This window comes from Sus scrofa, chromosome 12 (assembly GCF_054392235.1).
Source record: "Sus scrofa isolate SSC_HxYL_T2T_F1_AM1 chromosome 12, Sscrofa_HxYL_maternal_Yorkshire_Landrace_v2.0, whole genome shotgun sequence".
In the NCBI taxonomy this organism is placed as follows: Eukaryota; Metazoa; Chordata; class Mammalia; order Artiodactyla; family Suidae; genus Sus; species Sus scrofa.
In genome coordinates, this window is record NC_139394.1 from 2,188,845 (window position 1) to 2,201,380 (window position 12,536).

Here is a 12,536-nt window from a genome sequence, read left to right on the forward strand (position 1 = left end):
GCCCCCCCGCCCACACACAGTGGCATCAAAGTGCCCTGACACACACCAGCTTCGAGGGCCTCTGAGGCAGGGCGGAACTCCTTTCCAGGATTTCAACGACATATAAATGGCACGGGTTCCGAAGCCACATCTTCCCATTTATGTCCATTAAGTACTGAAGAATGAGGAGTTTGAAAAGAAACATCCCAACTCCAGTCCGTACCTAAAGACACAATCACGCGGGTGTGTAAACACACGGAAGGCGGCAGCTCTCCCAACCCGAAGGCTCTCTTATTCGGCTTTTTGGTATGATGAAAAAGCATCACTACGTGTAGAAAAAAGAAAGTCTTTATACTGGGAGGGGGCAGGGCCGGAGGTGGCAGCGAGGCCTTCCGACTCAGCCACTCAGCTGGAGGCCGAGGGCACTTACCGACGAGGTCACGTCCAAGTGGAATATCACGGGTCTCATCTGATGCTGGGCATCCAGGAAAGGCAGCAGGGAGCGCAGGACTTCACTCTCATCCAGCTGAGGGTCGATCAATCGAATGATTTTTAGAGGCACGTCTCCCTTAGACTGCCTTTTCAGTCGGCTGTGCAACCTCTTCACGAAGAGAGACTTGCCTGTAGAGTTAACACATGGAGATTAGGTGCCAGGGCTGTGGACCACTTGTAAGAGCATCCAGAGGGATTTTCTTTGTACAAAATTCAAAACCGATGCAACCTACACCGGGTTAAAGAATATGGGCTTGAACCCTCAAATTTCCTTTCCTTGCTGCTCCGTGGCACCAAGGATGGCAGTGTGGGTGTAGGACGGGGACCGCAGAGCACACTTTGTGCGGGAGGGGACAGAAAACAGCACCGATAAAGGGACCCCGTCAATGGCACGGCAATCATGATGGTCCTGAAGGCAGGGTCCAGAGATCTGTCCCTTCTCAAGACAGAGACACTACACCTCCTGCTCAGGCCCCATCTTCAGCCCAAAGTGGCTCATGGACTTAACACAAGCGGAAACCGCAGAGAAGCTGGTTAGTGGAGGAAGGTGGCTTGGCTCCCAGGAATCGCCCAAGCTGGAAACCAGGTAAAAAAGGGAGTCCCGTCCCAGAGGGGCCCCTATTTTCAATGTCAGGTGAGCCAATCCTGCAAAGAGTTCGTGTCCCCAGTCATCGGAGTGCCCCGCACCTGAGGCGGGCGGGAGAGGCGATCTGGGGGTCCCTGGTATCCCGACCCAGCGTGCCCCGCACCCGAGACGGGCGGGAGAGGCGATCTGGGGGTCCCTGGTATCCCGACCCAGCGTGCCCCGCACCCGAGGCGGGCGGGAGAGGCGATCGGGGGGTCCCTGGTATCCCGACCCAGCGTGCCCCGCACCCGAGGCGGGCGGGAGAGGCGATCGGGGGGTCCCTGGTATCCCGACCCAGCGTGCCCCGCACCCGAGGCGGGCGGGAGAGGCGATCGGGGGGTCCCTGGTACCCCGACCAGCGTGCCCCGCACCCGAGGCGGGCGGGAGAGGCGATCGGGGGGTCCCTGGTATCCCGACCCAGCCACCCCAGCAGCCGTCATTACCGACACCCGCTCTCTCCGAGGCCACGACCCCAACACACATCCGGTCCTGGAACACGGCAGCGGCTGACGGGGTCTGCTCTGGGACCCGGAAGTGGTAAGCCAGATAGGCCTGGACGTCCTTGAGGGGCGCCTGGGGGGTGACGAGGACCTTGTGCTGGCTGAAGGCGGAGGGGAGATAGCAGTGCTCGCGCTCACAGTCGCAGACCACGACGAGCCGGTAGTCCTCCCGGTGGCGCTGCGTGCACAGGTCCAGGAAGAGCGCCTCGGCCCGGCAGGCCACCTCGTAGCTCAGCTGGTCTGCGAACAGCAGGCAGTAGACCCCGTCCCCCAGGGAGCCTGGGGTCAGGCAGCGGCGCAGGAGCAGCGCCACCTCCTCGAACCCGGTTTCTGGGGTGCAGAGCAGCACCTCGCTGTAGGTGGGCAGGGGCTGGGTTGGGGTCTGCATGTAGATGGCCAGGGCGGCCGGCAGCACCTCGGAATGGCCGCAGACGACGAGGTTGGGCTGGCCGCCCTGCAGGCCCCTGGGCAGCTCCCGCTGCACGGGGGGCCCGGCCATGCGCGCCAGGCGGGCCAGACAGCGGCCCAGGGCCTCCAGGTCCAGGCAGTGAGGCTGGAAGGCAGGCGCGCACGCCATCGACTGCTCCATGATGACCTTCAGCTTGTCCACCAGTGTGGACTCAGAGAAGAGCCGCAGGGGCAATTCTTCAACCAGCCTACTTGCCTGGTGTCCCGTGGCCCCACTGTCGGGCTCCCTGCAGGCCTCCGAGACGTCCCTCGTGGTGCAGTTGCCTTTGATGAAGGAGAGCATGGTGAGGGCGGCAGCGCTGGGCGCCCGCTTCAGGAGCTCCGAGCCCAGGTAAACCAGCTGCTCGGCTGTGTAGTAGTTGAGGTAAAAGTGCTCTGCCCGCTTCTCTGCCACGAATCTCTCCCACTGGCGCAGGAAGTCCTCCATCTGCCGGCACAGGGCCTCCAGCAGCTCGGCAACCGGCCCGCTGCCCACGAGCTGGCTCGCCAGCCCCAGGCGGAAGTCCATGCGGACGGAGACACCGTTCTGGGGGCAGCAGTACACCCTGGCCGTCCAGGCCCTGAAGAGCACGTTCCCCGCAGAGTAAAGGTTTATGAAGGACTGGACGAGCCTCTGCACGTTGCAAAACACCTGTCGCAGATGGAAGCAGAGGGCACACGTCACAGAGCTGGTCACAGAGAGGGGACACATCCGTCTAGAATAACACCAACAGATTTCTAACTCGAAGGGCTTGGGTGGTTCACTGCGCAGCCTCCAGCACAAGACTGATCACAGAAGGCCTCCCCCTCGTTCCCATGGTCTCGTCTTTAGGATGCAATACGTTGTCAGGACGACACATACTATTTGTAAAGTACAAAGGAACTTTTTTTTTTTGTCCTTTCTAGGGCCACTCCCGCGGCACATGGAGGTTCCCACCACAGCTCACGGCAGTGTCGGATCCTTAACCCACTGAGCAAGGCCGGGGATTGAACCTGCAACCTCATGGTTCCTAGTCGGATTCGTCAGCCACTGTGCCACGACGGGAACTCCCAAAGGAACTTTAAAGGAAAAAAAAAACCCTGAGCAAACAGAGAGCCTGTTCTAGAAGCTGATATGCCTTCATCACTACTTTGGATTCCTCTGGATTTGGGGAAGGATGCCTATCTGCAGTATTTTGGGATCCTTGCTGATTTAGAGTAAATCGCCATCTCTCTGGATCATCAATTTGGAATACGTGCATTCTGAAGACCCCGCGGCTCCACGCTCCACGGATTTAAGAGCAAAGTGATTCCTACGGATTAAATCCAAATTCAAGCCCTTCCGACCTTCCCAGGCGCCTCCGCAATCACGGCCCTCAGCGCATCAGACGGGACTGAAACAGCTGCTCCAACATGGACCCAGATCCTCACCTCAGAAAACACCTCCACGACCTCCACACTGCTGTGGTCTTTCTTGCCGGACATCAGCATCAGTTTGTTCAAAAGCTCCTTCAGCTCCTCCAAAGAGTAGTCTCTCTCGGCCTCACGGCCTCCGAGGCCCGCGGGGAGGGTTAAACACAGAACCGTGTCTGGGGAGAGCTGTGCAACAGCGCCCCGTCAGAGGGGGCTTTTTGGAGGCAGCGCCACCCCCACCCGCCCCCGACGACAGCAGCCTGTAAGGGCCACGCACAGCTGCACCCGGGTTGCGGGCTCACCTTCTGGCCATCCGTGGGAGCCTCGATCACATAGATGCCTCCTTTGTTGATGGCTGTGGCCAGAGACAGGGACGAGAGCTCCACAGACCCGTGACTCTCCTTCACTGTCTTCAGCCACTCCAGGTTCCGGGCAGAGTCACACTGGGGACAGAAGGGGAGAAGCTGGGTCACAGCCTACAAGCCGCCCTTCCTGCTACTCCCTCCATCTCTGCCCGCCAGGGGCAGCCTCCTCCCCTTGGCCGGCTGGGTATGCCGTCGCCCGCAGGCAGGCCTCTCTCGTCTGCTGCCATCACGGGGTGGGCTGTCCCTCGTGGGACACCTGTCACCGCACGGGGCTGCTGCAGTGGGCTGTTCCCCCGCTTCCCAGCCAGTGCCCGGATACGTGGATACGGAGAGTCAGGCACGACCCCGGCATTCTGCGGCAACAGGCCTGCGGGGGCTTGTTACATTCCAAATGCCCTTTCGGAGTCCCCAAGTCCCACCAGGAGAATCAAGGAAACTGCAACAAAGACGTTCCGCTTGGCGCTCAGCTCGGTCCGTTCCCTCCATCCCACGCTCCCCGTCCCGGTTCCTCAAGCTGCGCGCTATGCGCCTGCCTGGGGCTGGGACACGTGGTTTCCTTACACTGAAACGCTTGTTTTTTTCTGATGAGAAATGAATCTGTACCAGTTGTGGAAGATACGGAAAATACCAAAAGTATAAAGAATTAACTAACAACCAGCACCATTCAGAGAAAACCACTGGTAACATGTTAGCCTATTTCCTTTCTGGTTTTTTTTTTTTTTTCTCCTGTGTTTGGCATAGCAGAAATCATTTTCATTTAATGCAATTTTGTATCCTAATCTGTAACATAACAACACAGGGAAAGCATTTCCACATAGGAAAAATCATTGTTTTAAATGGCTGCACATAAACCTGCAGCACGGGTGTGCAACAGTTTGCGGGTGGCCCCTACAGTTGCAAGCTGGGGCTTTATCCAACTGGACGGCCTCTGGAGCCAGAAGCAAGACTCACCAGCTTCTTGGGCAGGTTCTGGTCATTATCCAGAGCCTTCCACAGCTCTTTCAGGCGCTGCATGAATTCGTCAAAGCCCGCATTCGTGTCCAGATCGTAGAGGAGGGGTGCGTAGCCCTGGACGGCGTCGTGGAAGTAGGCCACCCGGTCCACGTCGATGTCATTCTCGCCCGCGGAGATGGAGGCCAGGTCCACAAACACCTTCAGCTCGGTGATGCCTGCGGTGGGGGGGCGGATGAGCAGGGCTACCCCAGGCTGACCCGCGCCGAGTCTGGGACAGGGGGCCTTACTGATGCGACATCGGTGGACGCTCAGTGCTCTCCCAGGGTTCTATCCACTCAACTGCTTTCGATAAGAACCTGGGGCACTTTTCCTCTTGCCTTTATGTCAACCCTGCTGACCGACACCCGACCTTACCGAACAGCAGCAACGTCGGGCACCACACGGGCTCTTGTGCGCCTTATTTCATGTAATCCACACACTATTGCCATTTCATTACCAACAAGTAAGCTGAGCTGGTAAGCAACGTGTTGACAGTTGTCTATAAAAAACGGCTGCTTACTGAGCAAAGACGACGCATCACAAGGGCCGAGGAGCCCGTGGGTGAAGCCTGAGGCCGGGACGCAGCCCCTTCCCCACCCCTGCGCACCAGGCCACACCCTTCCCTCTCCCCCTGCCCCCTTCTCCCCTCCAGGAAGGAACAGAGTCCTCCTGGCCACAGAGCTAAGAGGACTGCCAAGCCCGTGGCTGGACGGGAAATGCACACCCACGAGGGGATGCGGTGAAACTGGTCCGTGGGCATGAACTCGGCTCTCCTTCTAGGGAAAAATCAACTGGAGGAAAAAGCTAAAGGGGCACAGCTTTTAAGTAAAGGATCCCCCGCTGTTCACAGCAAGTATCCAGAGTGAGAGGGGACAAGGCAGCCAAGGAAATAGTTTGTACACCAGAAAAGGTGCATCGGGGCCTGACAGAAATCCTGCCAATGGTCTTCAACATAGGACTGGAAGTCCTGGCCACGGCCATCAGACAAAAGGAGTAAAAGGCATCCAGATACGAAGAGAAGCGGTAAACCTGTCACTGTGTGCAGATGACACGACACTATGTATAGAAAACCCTAAGGACTCAACCCCAAAACTACTTGACCTGATCAACAAACTCAGCAAAGTAGCGGGATATAAGACCAACAATCAGAAATCAGTCACGTTTCTGTATACTAACAATGAAATGTTAGAAAAGGAATACAAAAAATACAACGCCTTTTAAAATTGTATGCCAAAAAAATCAAATACCTGGGAATAAACCTGACCAAGGAGGTGGAAGACTTATATGCTAAGAACCATAAAACATTAATCAAGGAAATTAAAGAAGATGTAAAGCAATGGAAAGATATTCCATGCTCATAGGTTGGAAAAATTAATATTGTAAAAATGGCCATACTACCCAAAGCAATCTACAGAGTCAGTGCAATCCCTATCAAATTACCCAGGACATTTTTCACAGAACTAGAGCAAACAATCCAAAAATTTACATGGAACCACAAAAGACACAGAATTGCCAAAGCAGTCCTGAGGAACAAAAACCAAGCAGGAGGCATCACTCTTCCAGACTTCAGGCAATAGTACAAAGCCACAGTCATCAAGACAGTGTGGTACTGGTATGGATCAACGGAACAGAAAAGGGGACTCAGAAATAAACCCAGACACCTATGGTCAATTAATCTCTGACAAAGGAGGCAAGAATCTAAAATGGGGAAAAGAGAGTCTTTTCAGCAAGTGTTGCTGGGAAACCTGGATGGCTGCATGCAAGTCAGTGAACCTAGAACATATTCTCACACCATGCACAAAAATAAACTCAAAATGACTTTAATACTTAAATATGAGACAAGACACCATCAAACTCCTGGAAGGGAACATAGGCAAAACATTCTCTGACATCAACTGCACAAATGTTTTCTCAGGTCAGTCTCCCAAAGCAACAGAAATAAAAGCAAAAATAAATCAATGGGACCTAATCAAACTGACGAGCTTTTGCACAGCAAAAGAAACCAAAAAGAAAAAAAAAGACCACTTACAGAATGGGAGAAAATAGTTTCAAATGATGCAACTGACAAGGGCTTAATCTCTAAAATGTACAAACAACTTATACAACTCAACAGCAAAAAAGCCAACCATCCAATGGAAAAATGGGCAAAAGACCTGAAGAGACATTTCTCCAAGGAAGATGTACACAGATGGCCAACAAGCACATGAAAAAATGCTCAACATCGCTGATTATAAGAGAAATGCAAATCAAAACTATCACGAGGTACCACCTCACACCAGTCAGAATGGCCATCATCAAAAAGTCCACAAATAACAAGTGCTGGAGGGGGTGTGGAGAAAAGGAAACCCTCCTGCACTGTTGGTGGGAATGTAAGCTGGTACAGCCACTATGGAGAACAGTATGGGGATGCCTTAGAAAACTAAGCATAGAACTACCATATGACCCAGCAACCCCACTCTTGGGCATCTATCCAGACAAAACTTTCCTCAGACACATGCACCTGCACGTTCATTGCAGCTCTACTCACAACAGCCAAGACATGGAAACAACCTAAGTGTCCATCAACAGATGAATGGATTAAGAAGATGTGGAATACCACTCAGCCATAAAAAAGAACAAACTAATGCCATCTGCAGCAACATACTGAGTGAAGTAAGTCAGAAAGAGAAAGACAAATACCACATGATATCACTTGTATCTGGAATCTAATATACAGCACAAACGAACCTTTCCACAGAAAAGAAACTCATGGACTTGGAGAACAGACTTGTGCTTGCCAAGGGGGAGGGGGAGAGAGCGGGACGGGCCGGGAGTCTGGGGTTAATAGATGTGGACTGTTGCCTTTGGACTAGATTAGCAATCAGATCCTGCTGTGTAGCATTGGAAACCATATCCAGTCACTTATGATGGAGCACGATAATGTGAGAAAAAATACTGTATACTTGTATGTGTAACTGGGTCACCAAGCTGTGCAGCAGAAAACTGACAGAATACTGTAAACCAGCTATAAAATCGTCATATAAAATAAAGTAAATTCTACCAACAGTCGATGAGGCATATTTACCTAGAAAATACAGAAGGAAACTCGGCTACGGGACTAGATCTTAATTATTCCAATCACTAAAATGAAAGGAGACTTACGGGCTGTGACAGGGAGGCTAATTATTGTTACAACGGCAGCCATCCCCCAACTTATGAGCACAGTAACCCAACGCATTATGCTCCCTGGGTTTGCACAATGCTAGATGGCAAATACATTTAATGTGCTAGTTTTTAAATTTCAGATAGTGTCTCACTGCCCCTTACTCAGAACATGACCAAGGGAAGGACAGCCCCTAAGTTTAAGACAAGCCCCCATGGTCCACCCAAATGCTCTCCAGACGACCGGCCGCTGCCCGTGGACTGTACCTCCAAGGGCCTCCTGGACCCAGCCGACAAACTCCTTCCTCAGCGACAGCTCCCTCAGACACTGGCACCGGGGCTCGCTGATGTCCTGCAGCAGCCTTTTGGCACGGATGAGCTGCTGGCTGATCCGGTTCAGTTTCTCGTGGCGAAACTCGTCGAAGACAGTCTAGGGAAATCATTGGAGGGAACTGCCAGAGTCCGCAAGACAAAGCTGTCTGGGGCCAGAGCTGGCTCTGGGACCCGCGGAACAGAGACGCCCACCATGCCAACGGCCCCACCCCCCGGCTGCCGGGAGTGACAGGTACACGAAGCTCTGGACACTGTGTAGACTGGATGCCGCAGCTGCCTTGCTGTCCCGCCTCGATCCATGGTAACTACGATCCCCTGCACCTGGCAGACGGCTGAGCCCCCTGCCTACGAATCCTGCCGGGTGCATCCTGTTATTCCTCCTGGTTTCTAGGCAAAGAGATGAAGGACCAGGACAGAAACAAGCTCAAAACACGCTGCTGGGCTTCAGGCTTACACGTGCCTAATTCCAAATTCTGTGCCAAATTTTAGTCATCATCACACCTGTCCACCTACAACACAGGTCACTGTACACCTTACACATGCTCACCTAAAGCACCAGAAAGCAAAGACTCCCTCTTAACTGTCACAGAAATAACTCATCGCCTGCTGCTCCTGGCTGAGCACGAGATGACTGGAGAGCCAACAAAACAAATGGCTTTTTTGCTTCTAGAACCTGAAGACCTCAGATGGCGCTTTCTTATTTCTGGCCACATGTGGAAGTTCCCAGGCCAGGGATTGAACGCATGTCACAGCAGTGACAACACTGGATTCTTAACCTGTTGCACCACAAGGGAACTCCTCAACCAGCTTTTAAAAGCCAGAGCGGGGAGTTCCCATTGCAGTGCAGCTGGATGGGAGGTGGCATCTTGGGAACGCTGGGACGCCGGTTTGACCCCCAGCCTGGCACAGTGGGTTAAGGATCTGGCATTGCTAAACCATGGCTTAGGTCATGATTTTGGCTGGGACCTGATCCCTGGCCCAGGAACTCCATATGCTGCACGGTGGCCAAAAAACAAACAAACAAAAAAAAGCCAGAGAGGGAGTTCCTGTTGTAGCTCAACAGGTTAAGAACCCGACATAGTCTCCACGAGGATGCGGGTTCAATCCCTGGCCTCACTGAGCAGGTTAAGGAATCGGCCGGTACTGCTGCAAGCTGTGGCATAGGTCACAGATGTGCCTGGGATCCGGTGTTGCTATGACTGGCACAGGCCGGCAGCTGCAGCTCTAACTTGACCCCTACCTGAGAACTTCCATATGCACAGGCGCTGCCATAAAAAAAAAAAAAAAAAAAAAATTTAAGGAGTTCCCGTCGTGGCGCAGTGGTTAACGAATCCGACTAGGAACCATGAGGTTGCGAGTTCGGTCCCTGCCCTTGCTCAGTGGGTTAAGGATCCGGCATTGCCGTGAGCTGTGGTGTAGGTTGCAGACGCGGCTCGGATCCCGCGTTGCTGTGCCTCTGGCGTAGGCCGGCGGCTACAGCTCCAATTCGACCCCTAGCCTGGGAACCTCCATGTGCCGCGGGAGCGGTCCTAGAAAAGGCAAAAAGACAAACAAACAAACAAGAAAAAGTTAAAATAAAATCCCGAGCGCTGAGATCCACCCCCGACCCCTTCAGGGGAATGACTTACAAAGCTCAGTAAAGTGTGGAGAACGTTGAAGTCACCAGTCAGACCCAAATCCTCCTTGACAGCCGCGATGACCCTGGCTGCGTGGACGGCATGATGCAGGTCGTGGTACTCCTCGATCTGCCGGACGCGCTCCCTGAGCCAGTCCTTCGGGTCACCGGGGTGCAGGGAACACATGGTTTGGAGCTCCTTCGTTAAGTCGCTGTATCTATTCACAAAGTCCTTGAAGATGTCTTCCACTTCCCCAAAGGTGACCTCCCCTGACTTCAGATCCTGGTACAGCTTCGTAAACCTTTTGAAACAAGGACGATACAAGTCTTCATACGCCTCTTCTGGCTGCAGTAGTTGCCCCTCCATCTCCTCTGTCTCACTCAGCTCCTTGGCGACTTGTGCCCAGAACATCCGGAAGGTGTGGCTCTCCTTGAGCAAGTCTGTGGTTTTGGCCATTTCCTGGACTTCGGGGCTCAGGTTATAGTGCGTTGTCCCCGTCGGGTCCAGGGAGGTGGCGGACGAGCCCACCGTCATGACGTCGTTTAGCCTCTTCCCGTCCAGGTCTTCCAAGTGCCTTTTTTCAATCTCGGCAAAATCCACTTTTGAAACCACAAGAGAAGGCCAGACGTCAAACCTCTGGGCACGACAGCACCCTAGTTTATCTCCCCAGTTTCTGCTCCCCTCGCCTGGGGCTCTGAAGGAAACGCACGTGAACACACCTGCTGGCGCTGGTTCGCCATCAGAACCCCGCATGTTTCCCGACCTCCCCCACCCCGACCCCACCTTGCCCGTCCGTTTTTATGACAAAGGAAGCGTGCCACTCCCAGGAGAAGGGGACCGTTGGACATCTGCGCCTGCTTCCGCCCTCCCCGCCGCCAAATCCCGCTCCAGGGACAGAACAGAGACTGCTTTGCGAAAGCCGCAAAGCAACGGGGCTGGGAAGAGTGGGATGGAGATCACAGCACCAAAATTCTGGAAGACAAAAAGCAACAGTGGGAGGGGACAGAAGATGTCCTGGGCCTGAGAACGTGGGGTCTGGCCCATGGTGCCACAGAATTGCCTGAGGCACAGGGAGCCGGAATCTGGGAGCTAAGAAATACGGACTGAGCTGACAGTCCAAGGAGTGGCCAAACAGGCTCACGGCCCACCCCCCACATTCCACACAGAGGCGCAGATGGCACTGCCCCCACCCTGGCACCACCACCAGGGCTCAGCACACAGCAGGACAGAGGCACTTCCAGACAGGCACCCTTTCTTAGGGAGCTGACAAACAGTGTGAGCCACCACACTCAGGAAGCAAGGAGGACGGGGACACAGGGCACGAGGGTGGCGGAGGACGCTGAGCATACGCGCTGGAGGCTGCCAGCCTTCCCTTCTCTCTTGATGCCCAGACACCTGGCAGCTGGGCGACGGCAGGAGACGCAATGCCAGCAGGGAGGAGCTAAAGTCACAGGCTCCCTCAAAGCCTGGCCACCCACCCCCCGGTGGCCTCTGTCAGGGTGTCAGGCCCCTCTCTTAATATAAGCAGATAATAAGAATCCCCAGACCAGTGGGGAAAGTCTTTCACATGAAAAATGATAGATATTTAATAGATAGATATTAAAACATACTAAGAGATAAAAGCAACTCAGAAGAAATAGGACACTGAGAGAAAAACACAAAGAAAACCTCTAAACTTAAAAAAAATCAGAAAAATTAAAAATAAGAAGAAAAAAGAAATTAAAAAAATTTTAGGGAGTTCACGTTGTGGCGCAGTGGAAACGAATCCAACTAGCAGCCATGAGGACACACGGGTTCCATCCCTGGCCTCGATCGGTGGGTTAAGGATCTGGCGTTGCTGTGAGCTATGCTGCAGGCCGGCAGCCACAGCTCTGATTAGACCCCTGGCCTGGGAACCTCCCCATGCCATGGGTGTGGCCCTCAAAAGATTAAATCAATCAATCAATCAATAAAAATAAAAGAACCCACCCTCCCCTTCAAAAAAAAAAAAAAGCACAAAGAGATAGAAAAAAGTGCATGGAAGTTAGATGATCATTCCAGAAGGTCCAATTATCCAACTGTGAACAACAGCAAGAGAAAAAACACTCAAATAACTAACCCAAGAGGTTTCCCCAGACCTCACGGACTCAGGGACGTGGATTTCTAGGTTAGAGAGGCCCACCTCACCACGCTCAACTCAAGAGGAGGCAGAGAGACCCATTCCAAGGCACATCATAGGGCATTTGAGAATAAGGGGGACAAAAGATCTCAAGAGCATCCAGAGAGGAAAAAACACGTCATCCACAAAGGATCCGTAATTAGAATCACATCCGACTTCTCCACGGGGACCCTGCAGAGACAACTGGAGCCACGAATCCCAAAGCCCGAAGGAGCGGGTTTCCAGCCTGCAGACCTGCTCCAAACACAGCTGAGGGTGGGCATTTTCAGACACGACCAGGGCACCTCCGTGCCTCCCTTCTCAGGAGGGGAGGAGGACGGGGCCGTGCGGCCGGGGGCACGGATCCTGCCAAGAGATGCCGGACAAGCCCAGGGCTGCAGCCTCCGGTCTGGGGAGATCCCTTCCGAAAAACCAAACTCATCTCCTTGCAGGGACATCCAGACAGTCAGTGAAGAGCCTGGGCCTGAATTAAAAATAAATACACTGGAAACAAAG

At 53.5% G+C, this 12,536-nt stretch overlaps 1 protein-coding gene across 1 annotated transcript in view; it reads right to left on the reverse strand.

Moving 5' to 3' along the window:
* RNF213 (ring finger protein 213) overlaps positions 1 to 12,536 on the reverse strand; it is a 119,564-nt gene that overhangs the window by 53,670 nt on the left and 53,358 nt on the right. Inside the window, 8 exon segments of the mRNA NM_001444554.1 lie at positions 47 to 202; positions 410 to 600; positions 1,540 to 2,695; positions 3,454 to 3,621; positions 3,738 to 3,878; positions 4,752 to 4,969; positions 8,202 to 8,364; positions 9,896 to 10,482. Of these exon segments, the coding sequence (NP_001431483.1) occupies positions 47 to 202; positions 410 to 600; positions 1,540 to 2,695; positions 3,454 to 3,621; positions 3,738 to 3,878; positions 4,752 to 4,969; positions 8,202 to 8,364; positions 9,896 to 10,482 (2,780 nt within the window).